This window comes from Pavona decussata, unplaced genomic scaffold (genome assembly GCF_977016875.1).
Source record: "Pavona decussata unplaced genomic scaffold, jaPavDecu1.1 SCAFFOLD_68, whole genome shotgun sequence".
NCBI lineage: Eukaryota > Metazoa > Cnidaria > Anthozoa > Scleractinia > Agariciidae > Pavona > Pavona decussata.
Genome location: NW_028145487.1, coordinates 132,493 through 157,500, shown reverse-complemented (window position 1 = coordinate 157,500; position 25,008 = coordinate 132,493). Strand labels below are relative to the sequence as shown.

The following is a 25,008-nucleotide window of genomic DNA, read 5'->3' as shown; positions in this document are numbered from 1 at the left end:
TGTCTTGATAATAACGATGTCTTGTTATTGCTGAAGTCTATTCTTCAGTCGTCAAAAGTAGGTACACAGAAGGTCAACGCAGCTCGGGGTTTGAGAGCAGTACAGGATCATTTGATGTATGAATTTGGATATATAAATTTTGAACAAGCCTACCATCTCTATTCGTCTTTAAGTAATTTTTTTTTTTTTTGGCCCAGATAAACAAGCCTGCAGAGATAAACTGCTTGATGGAATACACAGTTTGCCTCTCTATGTCATTACTCAACCTATTACGTGCAAGATCTTTGCCGTTCTGAAGAATAGTAGCGATATGGAGAAGTTTCTAGTCGATTTAACTTCTCCCCCCCTAGGAGGTAATAACGATCGGTCCCTAAAACTTCTTCTTCTATAATTTTCTCTTTTTAACGGCCCAAAACTTTTATTACATATTCTTACAGACGAGACATTGCTCTTTAACCGGGATGCTGTTTTAGGATGCCAACTAATGTACTTTTAGCGATATTTTCCTTTAAACTCGGCCATTTTTTTGGCACTTGAAGAGTAGTTCAATAGGGAAGAAATTAAAAATTTTGTAAAAAAAATCAGATTTCGATCAAATTCCCAAAAAATCTTCTCAACACAACAACAAACATTTGCTTGTCTTGAGTAATGAGATTTTGTTCGGATTTGTGATGCTTTCTTTGTAAGGCAAATTCTTAAAAGTGTGGCCTAAAATGGCCTCTGAAAGCCATCTCAGAGCGGTAAAACCAAGATGGTCGCACTATAGCTAAAATACGAATCGAACTGAGCTGAAAGTTATATTTATGTGAATCACTTATATAGACCATTTTTCTGAGAAAGTTTGAGGGATTTCATTTTTTGTCGTCCAAACGACGATAGTCGATATTTACAGATGACGGCTCTTAAGTGACGTGAACCTGCCCGATTTGGCAGTGTGAGGACATGGTTAAATCGCTCATCGAGCCTTGTGAAGTTTTGCTGGTCAGGAATCATAGCACAAGCTTGCGAATCCAGATTTTTGAAGTTTTTTGGTGGCAATAGTAATAGTAATAGTAATAGTAGAATTTTACGCTGAGAACGTCTCAGAGAAAATACATTTGATGCAAATTTGACAGCCAAAACACGGCAAACGGCCATGCAATGTTTCTTTTGCTTTTTTCCCCTCGGGCTTAGGGGTGATGAGATAGGCAAACCCACAACAAAATTTGGAAAATTGTTCTCCATTTCTTAACAGTTGTACTTGAAATTACTTTGCGAGTCTTGCGTAAGCTTTGAAATGTTTTCAATTTGTCCCGGGAAACACAGAAAGTGTGAAAATGTTTAAGAATACTGAGAAATGAGGGCAGGAAGACGATCTGACGTCAACGGAGGACTGAAGAAGAAGAAGTGAAAGAGAAAGAGCTGTAGTAGGAGTTGGATGGAATAACAAGGAATGATCGTTTCAAGGACCTTGATAATGCGTTATGTGTAGTCCTACTGGAACTTCATTTGTAATGTAAAAAAATGGCGTTGCTGCTACCAGGTTTCCTTCATTTAGGAATTGTAAAAGACACACAGGACATGTGAATCCTTAACCAGCTCAAAATACGTGAGAGAAAATATTTGAATTTGCTTAGTAAGATCTTTCGATAGATCTCATAAAGAGTTTCTTTTTGTTGTAGAAGTTTATTGCGTTCGAAATAATTAATTTGTAGTCATGACAAATGCTGCCTTAGTGGATTGAAATATAACATGAGACCGAATTACATCTCGGATTGTTTTTGCAATCGTTCGTGGCTTTACAGCTTTAATTTTCTACGAATGAATATGCATTCGGTTAGAGATCGTGTATTTGTGAGAAGCAAAAGGATTATACCCCTCGAAACGTGAAGGCAAAAAGGAATACAGGAAATTTGTAAAAGGAAATGGAAAACACAGCAAGTTCCCTCTTTGATCACTTTTTAACCGAGTGTCTGTTGCATGATAGTGCTGTTCCCAGCATTTGCACGCCGGTATTTTGCGACATGTACCTTATAACTAGCTCGGTTTTCGTTGTTTTCGGCTTTCTCTTCTATAAACCAATAATATTAGCACTACAAAGGAGAAGTTGAGTTGTTCCTGTGCGCAGAATTTTGTTACACCTTTTCAATTAAACTGAAAATGCCCGACTTAATTAGGTTCGCGGGGGAGGTAACTGTTATTCTTCGATTCTTTCAACATTGGTAAATGAAACGGCTTTTTCAGTAAAATTATTGAAATTTCTCATCAGTGACATCAAATCGAATCAAACCTTTTTCGCGGGAGATGTCTGAGCTGTCAGATAAAACTGTTTTGTTTTTTGACAAGACCATGTAAACGATGAACGACTGTAACCCGGCCAGATTTCAAAAGACAGGATTGCTTACTGTATAGTTTCACTGATTTCTTATTATTTACAACAAATTAAAACAGTGTTGTGAAGAACTTAACAATAGTAATTCGACTTTTCTAGTACAGCAATTCACTCTGTTTTGGTAGTATTGCGAGCTGTAACTGAATAAAAGTTTTCAAATTAGTAATAATAATTGTTGAAGCCTACACCAATGTATTTATCCCAAAATTAGCTTCGCGAAACATCTGAATAATATGATTAATCACCTGTTGCCGCTTGAAAAGATAAGCAAAAACCTATTGGCTCAGACTCCGAATTTCAACATAAATTCCGGCGCATAACTCAGCAAGAACCTTACTACTTCGAGACTTCCATATATCCACCGCGTAAGGTACAGTTCTAAAGACATTTGGTACTGTTTATTGAACTACAACGACTCTCAGAGGCGTTGAAACACTGCTCCGCTTTCCGCTGGTTTATAACCTACGATCAGGCGTTCTTTCTCCTTTTTCAGACGGCGGTCGGGAGAAAGGAAGAAAAAAGGAGCGCCTGAAACAATTACTGCACGAGTCGTCTGCCGCTTGTCCAAATTCTGGATTTTTATATAATTGATCGAAATAACAAAAGATTCTTTAAGCCACATTCCAATTGGTAACATGATTACATGTTTGACTTCCAGTGTAATTTCAAAATTATGGCGGTCTTTTCGCTGTTTTACTTCGTCTCTTGAACACTTTATCCACAAATCGTTAAAGGATGAGCAGACAGGATGCATCCGCATCAGCCGTACTTCGAATGGGATTTGGCAAGAGTGTCATATACCAGTCGATTCCAAAAGTCAGGATGAAAAAATTGCATCCTTCTTGTGGTTTCAAAACATGTTGTTGTATTGAGTCCCCTGGAGTACATACGAAAATAACAAGTCGAAAATATTAAAAGGGAGGATTGTGGAATCATTGCTGCCACAATTGGGGAATTCGTCGAGGTCGACAGAGAAATTGGGGCAGGGAACGTCGACATTGTTTACGGCAATGCTGAACAATGGCTGAGTGATCGATGGGGAAAAGTGTTACGGTGTGGCAATCTTCACCAGACGAAGGTTTGGTAGTCGTTGAAGTTTCACACAGTTGCAACCTGGTAAGGTTAATACAGCATGATAATGTCGACATTCGAGCTGAAGTTTTTCACGCTCGCTTGGAATGAAGCTGAAGCATTTATAACGACGTTGAAACACGAGGTTGACTGTCTCCTCGATTTAAGCATAAAAGTTTGGAAAAAAAAAAATGATTTAGAGAGCTCAGCTCTTTTCGGCTTAGAGAATGCCATTGTGTATTTTTAGAAATTTTAGAATTGGGCATTTAAAATCATAGATTTTTTTGTGGCATAATATTATAAGTTCAAAAATATTTTTAGAATTTTGAGGGTTAGCGCCTTCCAAGATGAATTTATTTCCGTAAAATCTGATTGTCTTACATATAAAGCATGACACAAGATAACATCACGTAAGCAAACATGGGGCGGCAGACGACTCGTGCAGTAATTGTATCAGGCGTTCTTTTTTCTCTTCCTGCTTCCGACCGCCGACTCTCGCGCTACCACACTTTCGCGCTCTCCCGAAATAAAGAGAACGCCTGATCGCAAGTTAGTGGTTTAATGTTAGTTGGGCAAACCGGCGCGTCGTTGTCACCGCTTCCGTCTTTTCCGGGAGGGAGAGGGAGGAAGACGCTTGAAGGAAACAGTGCTTCAACATTTTGACGCCAATTGTTAAGGCACACTGTTAATTTGCATTGTCTAATGTTCATTACTTTTATCATTAAAAAAAGAAACTAAATCGAAGAGTTGACTATCCAAACTATAAAGACGGAATGTTTTACTATTCCACCTAAAGAACCATCATGTGTGAGGTAAAATTCCTTGCAGGGTCGGCAAACGTGTTGTACATTAATTTTGCATTCAAATTATAAGGTTGTAGTTGTTTAAAGTTGCCAGAGACTAATTTAGTCAAAATTTAAAGAATTTCATGAATCAGTCTTCATAAATTTCTCAGCCCTCGCATTGCCACCAATTTCAGTGGCCATCTGATTCGGTCAAAAAAAAAAAAAATGACAGATCGAAATATTACATATTTGCCAGTTCTTCTCCTTTTTTTTTGTTTTTGTTTTTGTTTTTGTTTTTATTATTATTTTTTGCTTTAATTATTTCAAAGAAGAGCAAAGCAAAATCGATACCCTTTGTTACGAAAAACTTGATTCCGCCCGTTTCTGTCCTTTATATTTTTCCTTTTCAACCGTTACCAAAAATGGAAAAATTACCCGGATCCTATATATACGAATCAGCAGCAGGTGAGTTTTTATTGTGCATGTATGTGAATAAAAATAATTGAATTTGAATCAATCGTACCCAGTTGTTGACTTTATCAATGGAATTGAATTTAATTTGTTTAATCGTGATCAATCGTTGACTATCTACGATAGCAAATGGAACAAAATTATCCCAGGAACACAACATTTTCGAGTTTAGTTCAACTTCGCGACCATCTGTCAAAATTGGGCGTCTCCAGGCTACAGATCCTCTTAGAAGAACCATGCAGAATAAATAGAAACGTCCTCTGTTCACTAAGAAATATTTCTTAACCTGTTTCGGCAAAAGTAAATTTTGAAAATATATCCCGTGCTTATACTTTTCCGTCAGCTGTTAAATTGAAAAAAGTTGCGATTAGTTATGTTAGATTTCTGGTAATAAATTAAAGAAACTCAATGAAAGAAACTTAATAATCTCCTGTCAAGAACTATCACTTTTGAATACCCAGGAGTTAAAATTTGATCATCCACAGACATCAAACACAATCAAAGTTATAAACATCCTGCGCAGCTTATCAGAAGGATTATACTCTGATAGCAGTATGTTTAAAGGAAGAATTAATTAACCGCGATAAAGATAAATAAAAAGACAGGCACATTGAAAAAATGCGACATTGACAAGTGCATTGTAAGACAGCAAGGACATGTAAAATTGAGACCATTATACTATCAACTTCTCCCTGTCACTCAACCGACAACCCACGGCCAGTTTTGACTCCAGAAGACGCTGATCATGAAACTCAGTACAAAGCAAACTCACTTGTATATCAACCAACTGGTGAAACATACTGTAAGAACCGTCATTCAAGAGAAAAATTCATCAGCTCTCCCAACGTCTAAGAGAAAGCAACACAATCATGTCTGAAAACTCGAGCTGGACATTTCTGTACAACAGCTCATCCCAAACGGATGAACCTCCCAACAGTACCGACGAAGGTTGCATTTTCGCAGACTCCAATGTAGAAACGGTACTCATGGTTGTAGCCTATTTCATCATTCTCCTAGTATCTCTGGTTGGAAATGTCCTTGTAATCTTTGTCATCTGCAAGAACAAACAACTGCAAAGGTCGATTAATTATTATGTTTTCAACATGGCCGTGTCCGATCTCTTCACTCCCTTGACAATCATGCCGGTCAATATTGTACATATTATTTCAGGTTCCACTACCTTTATGGTCGATACCCCTTTGGTGCTTGGGAACATCTTATGCAAGCTTTGTTACTTTATCCCTGATGTTTCTGTGATGGTCTCTATCCAAAGCCTTCTGTTGATTTCAGTAGACAGGTTCATAGCTGTTGTCTTCCCGTTGCAGATAAAACTTATCTCGTCCAAAGTGCGTTTTATCTGCATTTCTTGTACCTGGATTGTGGCTATTGCTGTTCATGCACCTTACTTTTACACTTTCAGATTGATACCCAATGGCAATTCATATAATTGCTTGCAGCGCTGGGGTGCTAACCATGTGGAAATTCACAAGAGGTATCTCACGGCAGTATCTATTACTTTCTACCTGGTTCCAATGTGTGTCTTCGCCGTCTTGTACTGCAAAATTGCTTGGACTTTGAAAAGGAGGCACAAACAAAGGAAAAAAATGTCCACAAGCGGTCGATCCGGTTCATATCAAAACAGTACGCACATCCGTTTGTCTGTAGCCATACTAACAGCCTATGCTGTATGTATAGGGCCACACATTGTCTTTATCTTTATTAGAATTTTCTTGTGGCATTGGCAAGCTCCACCTATCTGCGCATTTCAAACCGTGATTTCGTTTGTTTCACTCTTCATGGTACATTCGTGGAGTGCCATCAACCCATGTATCTGTTTTTCTTTTAGTAAGAACTACCGAAGCGGTCTTAAAGGAATAATTACTGGCCGATCTGGTGCCACTAATCTTGGAATTACAACAGGAACTGCGACCCTCAAGAAACGTACTACTAGTTCAGGCACTGAGCGTTTCTGTCTGAATGTCATTGAAGAAGGCCAGAAAGAGCTAAAACAAGACGAACAAAAAGAAGGGCAAGAAGAATTCTGAGAAAGAAAAGAGAAAATTTTTAACAATAGAAATGAGGACAGAACGTTGATCTGACGTCAACAAAGAACTGAAGAACAAGTGGAGGAGAAACAGCTGGAGTAGGAGTTGGAAGAGGAATAGCAATAAAAGTTCGTTTCAAGGACCTTGACAATGCGTTGGCGTCGGCGTTGGCGTTTCTCGGTGCATGTTTCCTTTAGTTAGGATGTGTAAAGGACATTACGGACATCCTTAACCTCAACCGGCTCATAATACGGGAGTGAAAATATTTAAATTTTCTCAGTAAGATCTTCCGATAGAGTTTCTTTTTGTTGCCGACGTTTATTGCGTTCGAAATATTTAATTTGTAGTCATTACTAAGCTGTGGCTGACAAATGCTTCCTTAGTGGATTAAAATGTTACGTGAGACCGAATTACACCTCGGATTGCTTTTTTCAATCGCTTGTGGCTTTATAACTTTAATTTTCTACCATTGAATTAGCATTCGGTTAGAGTTCGTGTGTTTGGAAGACAAAAAAAAAAAAAATAAAATTTTGTAAAAGGAAATGGAAAACGCTGCAAATTTCCTCTTTGATCACTTCTTAACCGAGTGTCAGTGTTGCATGCAACAATCTGCATTTTTCGTAGAATATTGACAGAGCTGTTCCCAGCATTCGCACGCCGGTATTTTGCGACATGTACCTTATAGCTAGCTCGGTTTTCGTTCTTTTCTTTCTCTTCTATAGACCAATAGTATTAGCACTTCAAAGGAGAAGTTGAGTTGTTCCTGTGCGCAGAGTTTTGTTACATATTAACAATGTAGCTGAAAATGTCCGATTTGGTTCGTGGGATAGTAACTGCTCATCAAGTCTTTCAGCAACAGTAAAAAAACAAAACAAAACAAAAACAGCGATTCAAATTTGAAACACGTTAGAAATCAAACGAATCTTTTAGTAAAATTATTGAAACTTCTCATCGGTGACATCAAATCGAATCAAACCCTTTTCGCGGGGGATGTTTGAGCTGTCACATGAAACTGCCAACGACCTGTCCGACTTAGGTTCTCGGGGTAGTAACTGTTTTTCTTCAATTCTGTCAGCATTGGTAAAAAAAAACAAAAAAAAAAAGAAAAGAAACAGCTATTGCAGTTTGAAACATATTATAAATCAAACGGCTCTTTCAGTAAAATTATTGAAATTTATCATCGGTGACTTTAAATCGAATCAAACCTTTTTCGCGGGGGATATTTGAGCTGTCACATGAAACTGCCAACGACCTGCTTAATTCTAAACATTAATTTAAAGTTGTTTTTTGACAAGACCATGTAAACGATGAAAGGGAGTAACACAAGCGAACGCAGCAAACCCTAGACTCTATTGGCAAGTCGAGAAAGCTCATTGTCTGCCACTGAATCCTGCAGACAATTACCTCCAAAGAAACGATTTTAAATTTAATGACATGATATTTTTCTCGCCTCCAGGTCTTTGACTCGTTTAACACACAAAACAAATTTCGGTGTAATGTATTTCAAAGTTGGTTTACAAAATAATATAGAACTCCTCGCTGAATATTTTTAGTTGTGAGCCGGTATGAAAAACCTATACTCGTGTTCTTAGGTAGATTTTTGTTATTGTGTATGTATGTGAATAAATGGAACTGAGTTTAGTTCAATCGTAGCCAATTGTTGCCGGACTATATACGATAGCAAACGTTTAATATAGCAAAAATATCACCGGAACACAAATATCGGATTTAGTCTAACTTTACGGTCATTTTTATCAGGAGAAACCAAGCTCCTTCATAAAAAAAGCGGTTTTGATCGTACTTTGGTTTTCTCTGTTATCGTAAAATAGGCAAAAAGGTAATATACCGATCTGTCAATTTTTGGACAAAATCAGACGACCACGGAAATTGGTGGCAATACGAGGGATTAGAAATTTGTAAACTGATTAGCGGACGTATTTAAATGTTAACCAGAGTGTTTACTGAATTAGTGTCTGACAACCTTACATTAAAAGCAAAGTTAATGCACAGCACGTTTACCGAGTTTGGAAAACATTTGCACCTTTGTTCTTTAGTTGGAATATTATAATTTTGTTTCTTTTTAGTTTGGATATTCAGTTCTTGAAAGGCCACCTTGTCTTGTCGTATGTGTTTACAAATGGTATGATTATTGCACGTTTATTGTCAAACCAGTAAACGATAATGGATTTCCGCTTTTTACCCGAGGGTGTAATTAGATCTCTGCGCTCTTTCAAACGTCTGTTTTGGTATCAAAAAGGCAAAACTAGTGAATTGGAAATAAAATACAAAATTTTAAGGCTTCATGCTTAATGTTATCCGAAGGAAAAAAAAAACAACTTTGCGTTGGGCAGCCGCGCGAATGTGCGATATCCATATGTGCTCCTTTATTGTATTTACTTTATTGTAATCCGATACTGGGCTTTAAAAGAATAAATTGCCGGTTTCTTGTTGCACACTGAAGATCATGTTTCCTAAATGATAGTGGCGCCATTAGCCGTTGTTACATCTGACCCTAGGTAAACACGATATACTAAGTGTATTTTCCGTAGGTAAAATAGCTGGAAGCGGGTTTTAATTTTCTTGGGTAATTAAGTAACGTTTGAAAAACAAGCGGGAGTGTTTTATGGGGGTTTAAAACCACGAGGCGCAGCGGAGTGGATTTTCGACCCGATAAAACACGTGCTGCGAGTTTTTTTGAACGCCTTCTAAAACATTCCTGGAAAAGCGTGTGTCAATAGAGTTCATATAAAATATTATGCTTTTGTGAACGTTTAACAATTGGTTCATGCGTCAGTGTGCGTTCATCGAGATATGAAGCAAGCGGGAAGTTTGGAGAGCACGAAAGATTTGCTCGACGCGTAGCCGAGAGCAACTCCAACTTCTTGAGTGCTCTCCAAACTTCCCGCGTGCTTCATATCTCGATGAAAGCACAGCTGACTGATGAACCAATTGTTTTAACACATTTTCAACACAATAATTTAATCCGTTGATTGTACGTTGACCAGAGGTTTACCAAGCATTCATCCAATGTGCAAAGTGGTAAAAACAACCCCATGTTCAGTAAAAATACACAACTTATAGGGTAAAAAAAGCAATACCCCTTTGGTCTAAAATAGTTAAAGTTTCTAATTATCGAATAGAATACACTGATTGCCATTTAAAAATTTGCCAAAAAAAAAAAAACAAACTTGAAAATAATTTATGATCCTAGCGTTACGAAGGGAGAATGCAGTTTCCGCTCGCGAGGACATGTGCTTGTTTACACAATATTTACGCAGTTGTCACGTTTTATCAATGAAACTAGAAAGAAAATAGACAACTAAGCTCTCCTAAATGAAAAATTTATTCAGGTAATTCTTTGTTTTATGATGCAAAGGCGTGCAATTTTTAATCTGAGACGATAACGCGCAAGCGATTTGAAGGAACTGCAACTCCATTCATGAAGTGAATTTGTCGAACCGTCGGAGCACAGTTTTTAAAAATTTCGCAAAATACTGAAGAATCGGTGAATTAGAAAAGTATATAAGTATAAATTCTCAATCAGACCTGTCATTTCTTGTGAATTGGATTCCCAATAGTACTTGAACATTACATAGAAAGTCCGTGGCTTAAATAGTGATCTGAGATGTCCGCTTGCTCGTCGGCCGGATAAAACGACAATTTCTCCCAGAAGTACAATTTCTTCGCCGTTAATTATCGGATTTCCGCTGTTGAAACTGTCGAGTATTCCTTAGCCGTTTTTCTTTCAGTTTATTGTTTCGAAAAGGTGTGTTTTCCCTCTGAGAAAGCCAAATTGGCGTCTGAAAATTACAGTTTTGCGAGACATGATAACGAGACATGAAGCATTGTAGCAGAGTATAGCTTACAAATTGACAGAATTAGAATTCCAAGCCACCGTAATCAGTAAACAAACAAGCAAATCATTCCACCATTTTCAATTGATTCTTTTGTACAACAAAAAAATAAAGACGTTGTACAGCGTCTGCTCAAAGATTTAAAAAGAAAAGTTATTGGTTAAAAGTCGCAGAGGGGAGAATCACCCTCGCTTTTACTGGGCTGGAGCAGCGAATACCCTATCAACAGAAGGGAATGTGCTCATGTAAATTAAATACCATCACAAGCTTTTCATATTAAGAACATTTCCAAGGCTGAGAATCAGTTTAGAACACATTTATTTTGACTAAATGTTTTTGAAATGAACAGTATAAATACGTATAAAGTGCATGTAAAACATCAGTCTATATTGTCCCATTACCCTAAATGATAGGTCAGATCACGTCCTCATAAGTTTATTGAGATAATATAACAGGTATTAGTTAAAAACATTCCAAGACCTTTTCAGGCTCAAATTGCTAATAATAATAATAATAATAATAATAATAATAATAATAATAATAATAATAATAATAATAATAATAATAATAAAAATAACAATGATAATAATAACAATAATAATAATAATAATAATGATGATAATAATAATAATAATAATAATAATAATAATGATGATGATGATGATGATGATGATGATGTTGATGATGATGATAATAATAATAATAATAATAATAATAATAATAATAATAATAATAATAATAATAATAACATAAAAAGAAAGAAAGAAAGAAGTGTAACTAAACCTCTCGTTCAAGTTTGGCTTTCTCTTTAACTTTCCAGATAAAAATTTACATATTGCCTTGCCTAACAGCGAGACTGTCAACGACCTCCTTTATTCTAAATTTTAAAAAAATTTGTAAAATGCAAAGATAATTGTTTTTTCACAAGACCATGTAAACGATAGAAAATTGTTTTTTCACAAGACCATGTAAACGGTACAAGAAAGTAACTTAGGCGAAAGTATCAAACCTTGGACCCTTCGCCAGCCACTTATTGGGACGAAATATTGCCACAGTCATAACGGTGACGAATTTGGCAAGTTTTTGCCAAATTCCCAAATAAATGCAAATAACCTTAATACATGGAAGGCTACCAAGTTGGTTGATTTGACGATTTTGGCGAATGTGACAAATTTGGCAAAATTTAGTCAAAGTGCCAAATGCATGCAAATTAGCTAAACACATGGAGGCCAGCCTTTGACGAAATCTTGCCACATATTCGTCGACTTCGCTACTTTGTTGGTATCCTTGTCTTAAGCTCATTCGCCTGAATTTTGGTCTTTGGCGAAATATCGTCAAATTCGCCATTTTCGTCATTGCCTGCATTTCTGGACATATCTCTCTTTGTTAGTGTGTTTCAACAAAAGTAATTTTAGCAAATATTTCACAATTATCCTGCGAAATCGCGCAGAATATCGTCTGATACTTAGCCGACGACGCCGTAGGCCGAGTTGGTTAAAATCAGGCGATATCCCGCAAGATTGAGCAGGATAATTGTTTTATTATTCAACACATTGACAACACTTGAAAGCACAGGCTTATAGCAGGAAAGATGTACGGACGATCTTTATTTGTCAAGAAAGAAAACTTGTAATATTTCACCGCGCGCGGAAATTCATGAATGAAAGTGCTGCTTTGTTCAAGTTTGAATGAAATCGAGAGCGTTGGCAGAACTTTCATCAAAATTTAGTAATTCGCTGAGTGTGCCAGTCGCTCAAACTAAATTCCCACAAAGTCAGCCTGAAAAGTTATTATTATTTGTTATGTTGAACGTGCAGCCAAAAAATGAACCCTGTGGCTGCTGCTGAATCTGCTGAAAATTGTGCTGACAGTGATGAAACTGCTGGTTAGCTTCTCGCAGTGGCACTGGTGCTGCTTGAGCTTCGCTTGCTGTTGGCGTTGCTGTTGAAGTTGTGCTGGCACGTTCTTCTTGACCAGAAACAGACGACGAAATGATGTTTGACATTTTTTGGAACTGCTGTAGTGAGGGTCTACTGTTGTAGGAGTCGATGTTAGCATCGCTTTTGTGGCCAGTTACTGCTCTTATGCGGCGGGCTTCGATGTTTTCTTCACCGGGAACCGTTACTGTTGTTGCTCTGATGCAGTGGTTCGTCAAGTGAGGAACGATAACAACCTTGGAAGTCATCTTCTTCATCATTTTTCCAAGGGGTCTCTCGCCTATCAGAACCAAATGGGGTCAACTTCTGGATTGAACTTTCCTGCATTAAGCGCTCGAGGCTTTTGGTAGAAGAAGTCTGCATCAGGGTGCAAATGAAGAAGATAACTTTTTACTGTCTGCACAGGGCATCTCGGCGAACCAGGAAGCTCAAACATTTTCGCGTTTGACTCGTCTTCATCGTCTTGGATTCCGCCTTGGTGATTTTTTTTGCTCGGCAAGGAACCAGCTACGCTGCGGTTGACTTCATAATACTGGCTACCATTTGGGGTTGTTCTCAAAACGACCATCTGCTTGGTCATTTTTCTTTGGTTTTCGCGACCTCGCTTGCCGAAATATAAAGAAACATAAAACCAAACTGTGTTTAGAACCTCCGACGGATTTTTTGTGTCGGCTGGGCCGAGCTGACCGGAATGGAAAAGCTCCTCAACGATTTCTCGGGTGAGTGTTTCTTTGTGTACAACACCAGCAATTTCCCCATCTTTCCTCAGAGTTTTGAGAAACGCATCCAGTGCCTTGTTTGCTTGCACAAACTCTGGATCCTTTATGATGCTAAACGGTTTTTTTAGCTCTGTACTTTGTAAATATCGATCGAGACCAGCTCTAATACTTCTGAGAGTGGTTGCTTTGCAGTATCCTCCATCTTTTTGTCTCGCAGAAAGATAAAATTTCTCGAGGCATTTTCTGAGCTCAATTTTCAATACGAGTAGAGAACTCTGTTTGTTGCGAGAACCAACCTAAAAGAAAGATATGGTTGTAGTTTCTGAGCCTTTGTTTGAATACAGGGACTGAACAAAAGTCTTGTAAAAAAGTCGCAACATTTTTCGCTGAACTGTAAACCAGTTCGTAAACGAAAAAGGCAATTAGGCAGTTAAAAATTTTCACTAACCATTAAAAATCTTAACATAAAACTTGGTTTCTTTCTTAGTGTTTTCTGGGACGGCGTTATTGATAATTTGATGTACATCCGAGGTCGTTACTTGTTTAAAGCGTTCGGCTGCCATTTTTTTCGCCGATACACGAAAACTACGTATATCGCAGGATACCTGTTGAGTGCGGACGACATATATTGAGATCACCATGACCATATTTGGGCACTGCCACAATGTGTTAAATAATATATGCATATAGCTTTCACTTCACCATCACGCAGATGTTCAATTTATACAGTTGTCACAATGTTACATCCTTATATTGAAACTTATTTATTACTTTTAATCCAAGAAACACCTTAAATATTATCTAAGAACTCTCATTCAAATACCCAAGACTTAAAATTCAACCATTCTTTCTGTTTCAGTTAAAGTAATTTTTGAAAATATATGCAGGCCTCTCACTTCCTAGCCTCCCACGCAGTCGTTTTTAGGGATATCGTCTTACCTCCTCCCCACAAACGCCTGCTTACCCAAGCGCCACATTCCTTTCCGCCGTTAAGCCAATCACAGTGAACCTTCTAAAATCTGGAAGGTTGACCTTGACCTCAGAACGCCTCTCGCGGGAACAGTGAAAAACATCACAACGGAGACCCTACGTTCAAAATTTTTCGTGTAAATGTCTATCAACTGACTGCAATAAAAAAAATTCGTGACGGGAAATAGCGATATTTTCGTTAATTTGCCGACTGGTTACGCAAAGTCGCTTTAATATTTATCAAGCTTTGCCTTCAATCTTGTCGACCTTGTCGGTGTGGAGGAAACCGAAATATTACCCGATATGTTGGTAAACTTTAAAGATTTTGCAGTTGAAACTCGCTTTGTTGTAGTTGCAATTTGTTCGGGGACATGTGCGACATTTTCCACAAGGACCACAAGTTGATCGGCTCTTTGTCGTTAAACTTTCCGTTTAATAGTCTTTAATGGACTGATAAATAATGCAGATCTCCCCTTGATACCTTGTACATTCTTCTTTGCTTTCTCGAATCGAGTTAGTCTGTCGTAGCACTTCGTACAAACAAACAAATCTGCTCCAGAGTTTCCGCACCCGTAAGAGGCGATATCTTCACCGATTGTCAACTCGATCAGGCGGGGAAGATCTTTCTTGAAGATTTTGATTCTCCCAGCAGTGTCAAAACGTCGCACAAGAAGCGCTTGTATTCACATTCGATATTCGTTTTGGTGTTTCAGCCATGACCAGCCATTCCAGAAGTGAAAAAATATATATATTCCAACTTAACTCCCGCATCTCTCAAGAGACTGTAGACATTAAAGCTCGCGGGAAACGGAAGCGACCATTGTAACCAGCAATTTGATTTGATGTCATTAAACAATGCCTCGATGGTGATTGGCTAGGGTGCTTGTGGGGTAAAACAATAGGAAAGGAATGTGGCGCTTGGGTAAGCAGGCGTTTGTGGGGAGGAGGTAATACGGGTCCCCTAAAAACGACTGCGTGGGAGGCTACTCACTTCCACGTCATGCAGGAGTTAAATTAATACAGTTGAAGAACGGAAGAAAATACAGTTGTCGGGCAATATTCGATTCCTTGTGATGAAACTTACTTAACACTTTCAATTCAAGAAAAAAAAAACATTAAATATTTTCAAAGAACTCTCGTTTTAATATATTTAACACTTAAAATCCGACCATCCTCACACTTATGAACCTCCTCCACAGCTTATCATTAGGCTTAGACTCAGTCTCTGACAGCAATATGTTAAACGAAGAATTAATTAAACGATTAAGCCAAACATTGACAATATCGATTTCTCACCGTGAGGAAAACCGCCACGGGCACTTTTGTAGCCGATATACTCCGATACTCAGCACAAAGTAAAGTCACTTGTGTATCGACCAACTGGTGACACATAACTGAGCAGCATTATTCGAAAGAACAATCCAACAGATCTCTCGTCTTCTAAGAGTGCACAATCATGTCTGAAAACTTAAGCTCGACATTTCCGTACAACAGCTCATCCTCAACAGATGGACTTCCCAACAGTACTGACGAACATTGTATTCTCGCCGACTCTCCGAAAAGGTACTCATGCTTCTTGCCTATTTCATCATTCTCCTAGTATCTCTGGTTGGAAATTCTCTTGTAATTCTGGCGTTTTACAAGAATAAGCAGCTGCGAAGATCGATCAATTATTATGTTCTCAACATGGCCGTGTCCGATCTCTTCACTCCCTTGACAATCATGCCGGTCCATATTGTACATATTATTTCAGGTTCCACTGCCTTTATGGTCGATACTCCTTTGGTGCTTGGGAACATCTTATGCAAGCTTTGCTACTTTCTCCCTGATGTTTCTTTGATGGTCTCCATCCAAAGCCTTCTGTTGATTTCAGTAGACAGGTTCATAGCTGTTGTCTTCCCATTGCAGATAAAACTAATCTCGTCCAAAGTGCGTTTTATCTGCATTTCTTGTACCTGGATTGTGGCCATTGCTGTTCATGCCCCTTACTTTTACACTTTCAAACTGATACCCGATGGAAGTTCATATAAATGCTTGAAGCGCTGGGGTGCTAACCATGATAAAATCCATTCGAGATACGTGACGGCAGTATTCATTACCTTCTACTTAGTACCAATTTTTGTGTTAGTCGTCTTGTACTGCACAATAGCTTGGTCTTTAAAACGGCGGCACAAACGAAGGAAAAGTATGTGCACAAGCTATAGATCCGGTTCACATCAAGTATCAATCAGGTTATCAGTAGCCATATTAACTGCTTATGCCTTTTGTATAGCTCCACATTCCGTCTACGTGTTTATTAGAACTTTCATGTGGCATTGGCGGGTTCCACCTATTTGCGCATTTAAAACCGTTATTCCGTTTGTTTCACGCTTCTTGGTGTTTTCGTGGAGTGCCATCAATCCATGCATTTGTTTTACGTTTAATAAGAACTACCAAAACGGTCTTAAAGGAATAATTACTGCCCGATCTGGTGCCACTAACCTTCGAACGACGACAGGAACTACGACGCTTAGGAAACGTGCTACTAGTTCAGGCACTGAGCGTATCTGTCTAAGGGTCATTGAGAAGGAAGAAGAAGAAGATGAAAAACAAGACGAACAAAAGGAAGGGCAAAAGGAACTCCAAAAAGAAGGGGAAGAAGATTATCAAGAAATTACTGAAGTAAGGACAGAGCGACGATCTGACGAAAAAGAAGTACTGAAGAAGGAATGGGAGGAGGAAGGTCAGATATAGGAAGTGGAAGAGGAATGATAACAAGGAATGGTCATGTCAAGGAACTTACTAATGTGTCATATGGAGTCCTACTGACACTGATAGCCGGATGTTTTTAAGACTTTCTTTTCGAGAAAGGTCGACAATTTTTTTCATTAAGGAGGTTATTGCGTACGAAATATTTATTTGTATTTATTTCTAAGTCCCTGCAGACAAATGCTGTTGTGCTAGATTGAAATATTATGTACGATGTGATACTAGCAAGGTGCTTCTCGAGTTTTAATTTTCTACGAACGAATTAGCGTTGGTTTTGAGGGTTTCGGGTATTTTGTAACAACCAAACGAACTGTGGTCGTCGTAGCCAAGGGAAAAAGAAATCCCGTAATTTGTTTTTGAGATAAAGGAAATGAAAAATAAAGCAAGGTTCCTCTTCGATGACGTTTTAACTGAGTGTCAGTGTTGCAATTGCAACATTCTGTTTTTTTTTTTTTTTTGTAAAATATTGACAGAGCTGTTCTCAGCATTCTCTGGCCGGTATTTTGGAACATGGGTATTGTAACTAGCTCGATTTTCGTTGTTTTCTTACTCTACAAATGAGAAGATGAGTTGCTCACGTGCATATACTTTTGTTACACTTTCACAATTAACATGAAAATGCCTGATTTAGGTTAGCGGGTTAGTAACTGTTTTTCTTTGGCTGACTTCAGATAAATTACTGTTCAAATGACTTTGAACAGTACGTCCTCAGTTGTCTTGACTAGAATAAACAAAAGCTGAGGTACGATTATTCGATTGCTATTAATGAAAATATATATGCCCTTGATATTTTATGATTACCAGTTGTTGTTGTTTTTTTTTTTGTTCGGTCTCGTCGCAATTTCTGCGCGGTTAAAGAGCGAAAAACGCACAAACGAAAACGCTTGCTGTACAGGCTACCGGACTTCTTATTCCATGCATGTTTTCGGGTTGCCCGAAAAACTTTCCTTTAAGCTTGCTTTTCAACTATCTTTACAAACAAGTTTAAGTTTTCAGAAAGATATAATTCTTAGTATTTCACAAGAATAGGACAGGGAATAAATGTGACTACCAGAGGGAAGAAACAGCATGTTAAGTGGTATTCTTTCTAGCTAGTACAATTCGGCCTTCGTTCTTGACTTGCTGAATACAATATAAAATATCTATGTTATTCGCAAGTTGATGTCCGAGGTTAAAAAAAATTACCAGTTCCTCCTCCAAAAAGTTTTGTTTCCTCGCGAGAGAAGGGGAAAATTTCCTTTCGGCAGGTTCCTTAATTTGAGAGGTTGTATTCACTTTGGAAACAGTCATATCATGGGTCATATACCGATAAAAATACCATAGCATAATACGAAGTAAGCATTTTTTTTTTCGGAATTACACGAGTGAATCGCCCGCGGCGACTTCCACCAAGGAACTAATTTTTTTAATCTTTAAGCAGACGCCCTGAAACGTTGTAACTTCAATTTTGTCTGAAATTAAACAGAAGGACGCAGAAACCAAGTGACAATAGTGGAATTGATTGTTTGGTTACTGATTACGATGGCCTGGAATTTTATTTCTATCAATTTTTAAGCTACGGCGCTTCAAACCACTCGTCAGAAATTGTTGTTTTGGGAGATTTCACTAATCAGAACAGTTGGGGAAACTTTCAGTGATTGACCCCACTTTCGCAGCACTTGCTTTGGTAAGCTGCAAGGCATCAGTTCTATTTCATTTTTCGCTTTTTAGTTATACAAAGCAAATGGTCTAAAACCACGGGCTTTTCAAACGGCGAAGTAGTAGGAAAGGTGTTCAAAAGTGTATGTATCAAACGTTGATTTAAATGAGCATTTGCAGAAGCGTGATGTAGGGGCTTTATGCAAAGGCTACCTTTCTGGTCTAACAACAGTCTTTTACAGTCATAAAAACATTAGGCAACATTTTCATTTGAAATTATTTGTATAGACATATGTAAATTTTGAACAAATTTCCCAGTAACTGTCACTCGACAGTCAGTGAAGGCGTCCTGCTGATCAGTGCTTTGCCGTTCGGTATACAAAAAAAATAAAATAAAATAGTAAAAATAAAAACATAAAATAAAAGAAAAAGATCGTAGTTTCCAGTGTACGGTTTACTATGGTAGAATTAGGTAATCTAAATGAGACCGCTTTACTTTACACCAGATTGCCCATAGAGTTTGTGGATTAATATTTTCTTTTATTGTAACAGGTATGTTTGTTTTCGTTGCGTCCGCCGGGACTAGTTGGATCGCAAGTGGATTCCAACTTTTCTTTCTCTCATTTTGTTATTAGAAGAAAAAAGGTTACTGTTGTTAGTTTTATCGTTGTTGTTGTTGTTAACACTTTTACCAGACAAGGCTCAGAGAAATTTGCTGGGTTTAAGACTAAGTCCATAAAGCACTTGGCCCTCTAACACACGAGGTAGGATTGCGGTGGATAAGGGCCAATGGCGGCGACTCCGCGTATGAAACTTTACCAAGTATCCACCTGGCGTATACAGAGTTTAACAGAGTTAAACCGCGTTTTATGCAGCATGGTAGTGCATTTGGGCGAGGGATACAGGTGGTGGTTTGTTGCTTTCTGGGAGGGGAGAAATTGAAAGTTTATAGCAGATGTCCAAGTTGGAAGTTTACTGATTGTATCTCACTACCACTTCTGACGGTGCATATTGCGCTCTTAGGCAAATTAGTTTTGAGAAAGTAAAAATAGAAACGAAACACAAGACAGTGACACTCCCGAGCTATTGGAACTTAATGGCGCCGCTATCGTTTAGGAAACGTGATCATCTGTGTACAGAAAGAAACTGCTAATTTATCATTATCGTTTAATGGTTTGTAATAAACGTGCAATAATCATATCATTTGAAAACACATAAGACAAGACAAGGAGACCTAATAAAATGCATGGAGAGACATTAACTATCAAGTTCTGGCTAAAAATTAAATATTTATTAAACAAAACGCTCAAGGCACGTTGACTTATCTGGTGTTCATTTTGTTAATTATAGAAAAAAAATATATATATACTCCAAGAACTGAATACGCAAACTACAAAGAGAGGAAATTAGAATATATATGTTAACTAAATAATCAAAACGTGTGAGATAACAATGCTTTTTAAACACGGTAAACGTGTTGTGCATTAATTTTACTTTAAAAATGTTAGGTTGCAGTCGTTGTAAACTGTCGGAGACAAATTCAGTTATCCTTTGAAAAATTCCGCTAATCCTGAGTGTTTGTAAACGTCCCAACCCTCGTATTGCCACCAATTTCCGTGGTAGTCGCAAAATTGACAGATCAGAATATAACATTCTTAACAATTTTGTGTTTTTAAAGAAAACCAGAGCACGATCAAAACCGTTTATATGAACAAGCTTGGTTTCGCCTTCTACTGATGGCCGGGAAGTTGGACGAAATCCGACAATTGTGTCCCGGAGATATTTTTGCAGTATTTGCTATCGTATGTAGTCAACAATTGGCTACGGTTGAACTAAATTCAATTCCATTTATTCACATACATGTACAGAAAAAATAAATGAATAAAATAAAATAAAACAATCACCTGAGGAAACAAATGTGTAGACGGGTTTTTCATACCGGCTAACAACTTAAGTTGTTCAGCGTGGAGCCTCTTATATTTAACCCAAGTTTGGAATACATTACAGCACAATTTGTTTGCGTGTTTTGAACGATTCAAAGACTCAGACGCGAGAAAAATATAATCTCATTTTATTTCAAATTCATGTTATTTCTTTTGAGAAAATATTCTGTAGGATTCAGTGGCATATAGTATCCTCATGTTTTCTCGACCCACCAAATGGCTTCGCCGACGCACGCTGATAGAGACGAAGGCGTTCTACATTCGCTTGTGTTACTCCATTTCATTCGTTTACATGGCCTTATTACAAAAGCAACTTAAAATTAATGTCTAGAATTCAGCAGGTCGTTGACAGTTTTATGTGACAGCCTCGCTGCTAGCAGTTTTTTTCTGGCAATACATGATGTAAATTTCATCTGTTAAGTTTAATCATTAAGAAACGTGCAAACTTTAACCTAAAAAGTGCACATCTGACGAGAATTGTGGTTCTCTTACTTCACACATTCTGGAAAACTGTTGCCATAAGTTGGTTCTAAACAAATTACTTTGTTCTTCATCAACAATTGTTTTCGCCATTGTATTCCTACAACAAAATTCACTACGTAATGTTTATAAATATGTTTTATTTCACATGTTGAAATAAAAGAAATTAACAAACAAAGATCAACGATAAAAATATGATGTTTCGGCGATTTCATGAAACAAGGAGCAAAATGTCAACTCTTGGCTACCATTCGTTTCAAACTCCTCAAATGTTTCTTAATTTAGTTTAAAATTTATATCAAGAAGGTCTTCCGTGACATTTTAATGTTCCCTCGTTATCTTGGGGAGTTGAGTGTGTTTGCTATTATACCTACGTAGTCAAATCCCTAAAATGTCTCCCTCTCGGTCATGGAAAACGCAGAATTACCGCAGACTGAAGTCTAAAAGAGAAAAATGAAAATCGACTTCAAAAGAGACCTGTGGATTTACACAGTTCTACACGGGTAAATTAATGTCTTATGGATGCTGAATTTTACACCGAGCCCGTTAAATGTTTCCGTTTTTGGTCAAAATTCGGCGCCTCCAGTCTACAGATCCTCTTAGAAAAACCACGGAAAATGACCTTATCGCTTGTTTTCATACAAGTAGATAAACTTCCTTATTGTCCTCTAAGAAATTTTTATTAGTTTTTTTTTGGCAAAGAACACGGAACACAGTTGTCCGATTTAGTCCAACTTTCCGTCCCTCAGTCAAAATTTTGGCGCCTCCAGTATACAGATCCACTTAGAAAAGCCACGCAAAATGACTTTATGGCTTGGGTTTATACAAGAAGAGGAACTTCCTCTGTTCCCAAAGAAATATTTCTTAGTGTGATTCGACAAAAATATGTTTTTTTTTTAATATATGCAGACCTTTCACTTCCCCGTCTCGCAGATGTTAAATAAATAATATGAGTTGAAAAAGGGAAAAAAACGTTGTCGCAATATCAGATTCCTTGTTATGAAACTTATTTACCACTTTTACTCCAAAAACCTATTAAACATTATTTCGAGAAGAACTCTCAATTGAATACCCAAGACTTATGATTCGACCATCCACAAACTTTAACGTTATAAACATACATAGCAGCGTATGCTCTGAGAGTAGTATGTTAAAACAAAGAATTCGAATAACCGCAATTAAGCCAAACAAAAGAAAATATTAATGTCACGTTGACACAATGCCAAATTGAAAATGTCATTGAAAGACACCTTAAATGTAAACCACTATAATGTTTAGTCAATGATATTAATTTTCCGTCGTCGATAAAACCAAAACCCCACGGTCCGTTTTGTCGCCGATATACTCTGAAAGTCAGCACAAAGTAAAGTCACTTGTTTATCTGCTAACTGGTGAAACAAAACTGAGCACCGTTATTCAAGAAAAGAATTCGTCAGATCTCTCGTCGTCAAAGAGCAAGTAACACAATCATGTCTGAAAACTCGAGCTCGACATTGCCGTTCAACAACTCATCTACAACGAGTGAATCTCCCAACAGTACCGACGAAAGTTGCATTTTCGCAGACTCCAAGACAGAAACGGTACTTATGGTCCTGGGCTATTTCATCATTCTCCTTGTATCTCTGGTCGGAAATGCCCTTGTAATCTTTGTCATCTGCAAAAACAAGCAACTGCGAAGGTCGATTAATTATTATGTTCTCAACATGGCCGTGTCCGATCTCTTCACTCCCTTGACAGTCATGCCGGTGAATATTGTACGTATTATTTCAGGTTCCACTGCCTTTATGGTCGATACCCCTTTGGTGCTTGGGAACATCTTATGCAAGCTTTGCTACTTTCTCCCTGATGTTTCTTTGATGGTCTCCGTCCAAAGCCTTCTGCTGATATCAGTAGACAGGTTCATAGCTGTTGTTTTTCCATTGCAGATAAAACTAATCTCGTCCAAAGTGCGTTTTATTTGCATTTCTTGTACCTGGATTGTGGCCATTGCTGTTCATGCACCTTACTTTTACACTTTCAAACTGATATCCGATGGAAATTCATATTATTGCTTGCAGCGCTGGGGTGCTAACCATGTGGAAATTCACAAGAGATATCTCACGGCGGTATTCATTACTTTCTACCTGGTACCAATGTGTGTCTTCGCCATCTTGTACTGCACAATAGCTTGGACTTTGAAATGGAGGCACAAGCAAAGGAAAAGTATGTCCATAAGCGGTCGATCCAGTACATATCAAAAGAAGACACACATTATCCGTTTATCAGTAGCCATACTAACAGCCTATGCTGTATGTATAGGTCCAATGTTTGTCTTAATCTTTATTAGAATTTTCGTGTGGCATTGGCAGAATCCACCTATCTGCGCATTTCAAAGCGTGATTCCGTTTGTTTCTCTCTTCATGGTGTATTCGTGGAGTGCCATAAACCCATGCATCTGTTTTTCTTTTAGTAAGAACTACCGAAACGGTCTTAAAGAAATAATTACTGCCCGAGCTGGTACCAGTAGTCTTCGAATGACGACAGGAATTACCAGTCTTAGGAAACGTGCTACTAGCTCAGGGTCTGAGCGTATCTGTCTGAGGGTCATTGAACAAGACCAAGGAGATGAAAAAGAAGACCAACAAAAGGAAGGGGAAGAGCAAGTATCAGACAGAAGGAAAGTAGAAAATGATCAAGAATACAAATGTGGACGGGAAGACGATGGCGAGGAAGAAGAACTGGAGAAGCGCCCCACACTAACAGCAGAAGAAGGAGGAGGCGTAGGAGGAGGGGGTGGAGGAGGACATGATAACAAAGAAAGATTATGTCAATTACGGACACCTCTTATCCTGAAAAACTGACTTTGCTGACTCTGTTTTCGGAGGATTGGTAAATGACATTAGGGGCAACTTATAGTAACTGGCTGCAAATGGAAGAGACGAAAGATTTCAATTCCGTTAAGATCAATTTCAAAGACTTTTAAGTGACCTGCCTAATGCCTTCAAACGTACGTCTACTAACAGTCTGCCAGTTGAGAGATTCGCCCTGCTGATATATAACTGTTAAGATGCCATGTTACGTTATAAAGAGGGACTCATCAGCATGTTGTGTATCATATATTTCATATCCACCCTAAACGTGACTGCTCATCTTCAATACTAAGTTGTCGTGTTTTTTTTTTTTTTTTGTTACCACGAAACTTGTTGGAAGCCTAAAACGGCGCATTCATTATGTTATATTCATTACCTTAATTGTATTCGCTGAAGTTTATACTGTCCCCAGTGTATGCAAATAAGACAAAAACTGTGTGAAATCGTACTAACTGATGGCCTTTCTGTAAAATCGCTACAGTTAGCAAACGCTGCCGGAAAGAGACCTGTTATATTGTGAATACAGTTAGCAAATGTACCTTAGTTAATGAAGCTTTATTCATTTTATTCTTTGTAGTGTAAAGAAGGCTGAAAAAAGATTAGGTTGTCGACATGAAAGGAATTGTGTGAGACCGTACAGAGTGTGACTCATAAAAAACCGGCTGAAGAAGTTTCTGCAATATCGTCTAGACCATCCACAGGGATGCGTTGCGGTTCTGTTTAGTTTCAACAGTTTCACTCGCAATCTTTGTGAAATCTCATTTGTATGGGTTCCAAAGTCTGTAGCAATTACTACTAGTAGGAGAAGGGTTTATTGTGTATGAATAGGAGGGTAGTTGTTTGTGAAAATTAAAATAATTGTTAGTAAAAATGTTGTTGTCTATAGTGGGTAAGTTAAGGGAATGACCTCTATAACGCAGCAATCTCCAGCTCCATTTTGTGATTATGACATGTATAAACATAAATCAAAAATTAATATTTGGCACAGCTTTACCAATGCGTTGCAGTGCACTGGAAGAACGAATATCTTATTTACAATCAGAACCGAATGTGCTCCTTTACAATCTTTTCAAGAAGAAGGAACAAATATTGAAAACGAGGCATTCATCTCCGGTCAAACTTCGTTGT

General features: G+C 37.9%; 3 protein-coding genes and 1 pseudogene across 3 annotated transcripts; 3 read left to right on the top strand and 1 right to left on the bottom strand.

Annotated features, from left to right (window-relative positions):
- Positions 1-5,567: 5,567 nt before the first annotated feature.
- Positions 5,568-6,907, top strand: LOC146477827 (neuropeptide Y receptor type 1-like). Its single transcript, XM_085112993.1, has one exon. It carries the CDS (start codon positions 5,568-5,570, stop codon positions 6,741-6,743), a length of 1,176 nt encoding a protein of 391 aa, XP_084969119.1. The 3' UTR covers positions 6,744-6,907.
- A 5,464-nt stretch (positions 6,908-12,371) lies between these two features.
- Positions 12,372-13,816, bottom strand: LOC146477826 (uncharacterized protein KIAA1958-like; annotated as a pseudogene).
- Positions 13,817-15,473: 1,657 nt separating this feature from the next.
- Positions 15,474-17,296, top strand: LOC146477825 (neuropeptide FF receptor 2-like). The gene has a single exon (XM_085112931.1). The coding sequence runs from the start codon at positions 15,792-15,794 to the stop codon at positions 16,953-16,955; it is 1,164 nt and encodes a 387-aa protein (XP_084969057.1). The 5' UTR covers positions 15,474-15,791; the 3' UTR covers positions 16,956-17,296.
- A 5,017-nt stretch (positions 17,297-22,313) lies between these two features.
- Positions 22,314-24,700, top strand: LOC146477824 (galanin receptor type 1-like). Its single transcript, XM_085112929.1, has one exon. The coding sequence runs from the start codon at positions 22,501-22,503 to the stop codon at positions 23,869-23,871; it is 1,371 nt and encodes a 456-aa protein (XP_084969055.1). The 5' UTR covers positions 22,314-22,500; the 3' UTR covers positions 23,872-24,700.
- The last annotated feature ends 308 nt before the right edge of the window (positions 24,701-25,008 follow it).

Bases quoted from the DNA above. Each gene is read 5' to 3' on its own strand.
- LOC146477827 (XM_085112993.1), top strand. From the start codon at position 5,568: ATGTCTGAAAACTCGAGCTGGACATTTCTGTACAACAGCTCATCCCAA.
- LOC146477825 (XM_085112931.1), top strand. From the start codon at position 15,792: ATGCTTCTTGCCTATTTCATCATTCTCCTAGTATCTCTGGTTGGAAAT.
- LOC146477824 (XM_085112929.1), top strand. From the start codon at position 22,501: ATGTCTGAAAACTCGAGCTCGACATTGCCGTTCAACAACTCATCTACA.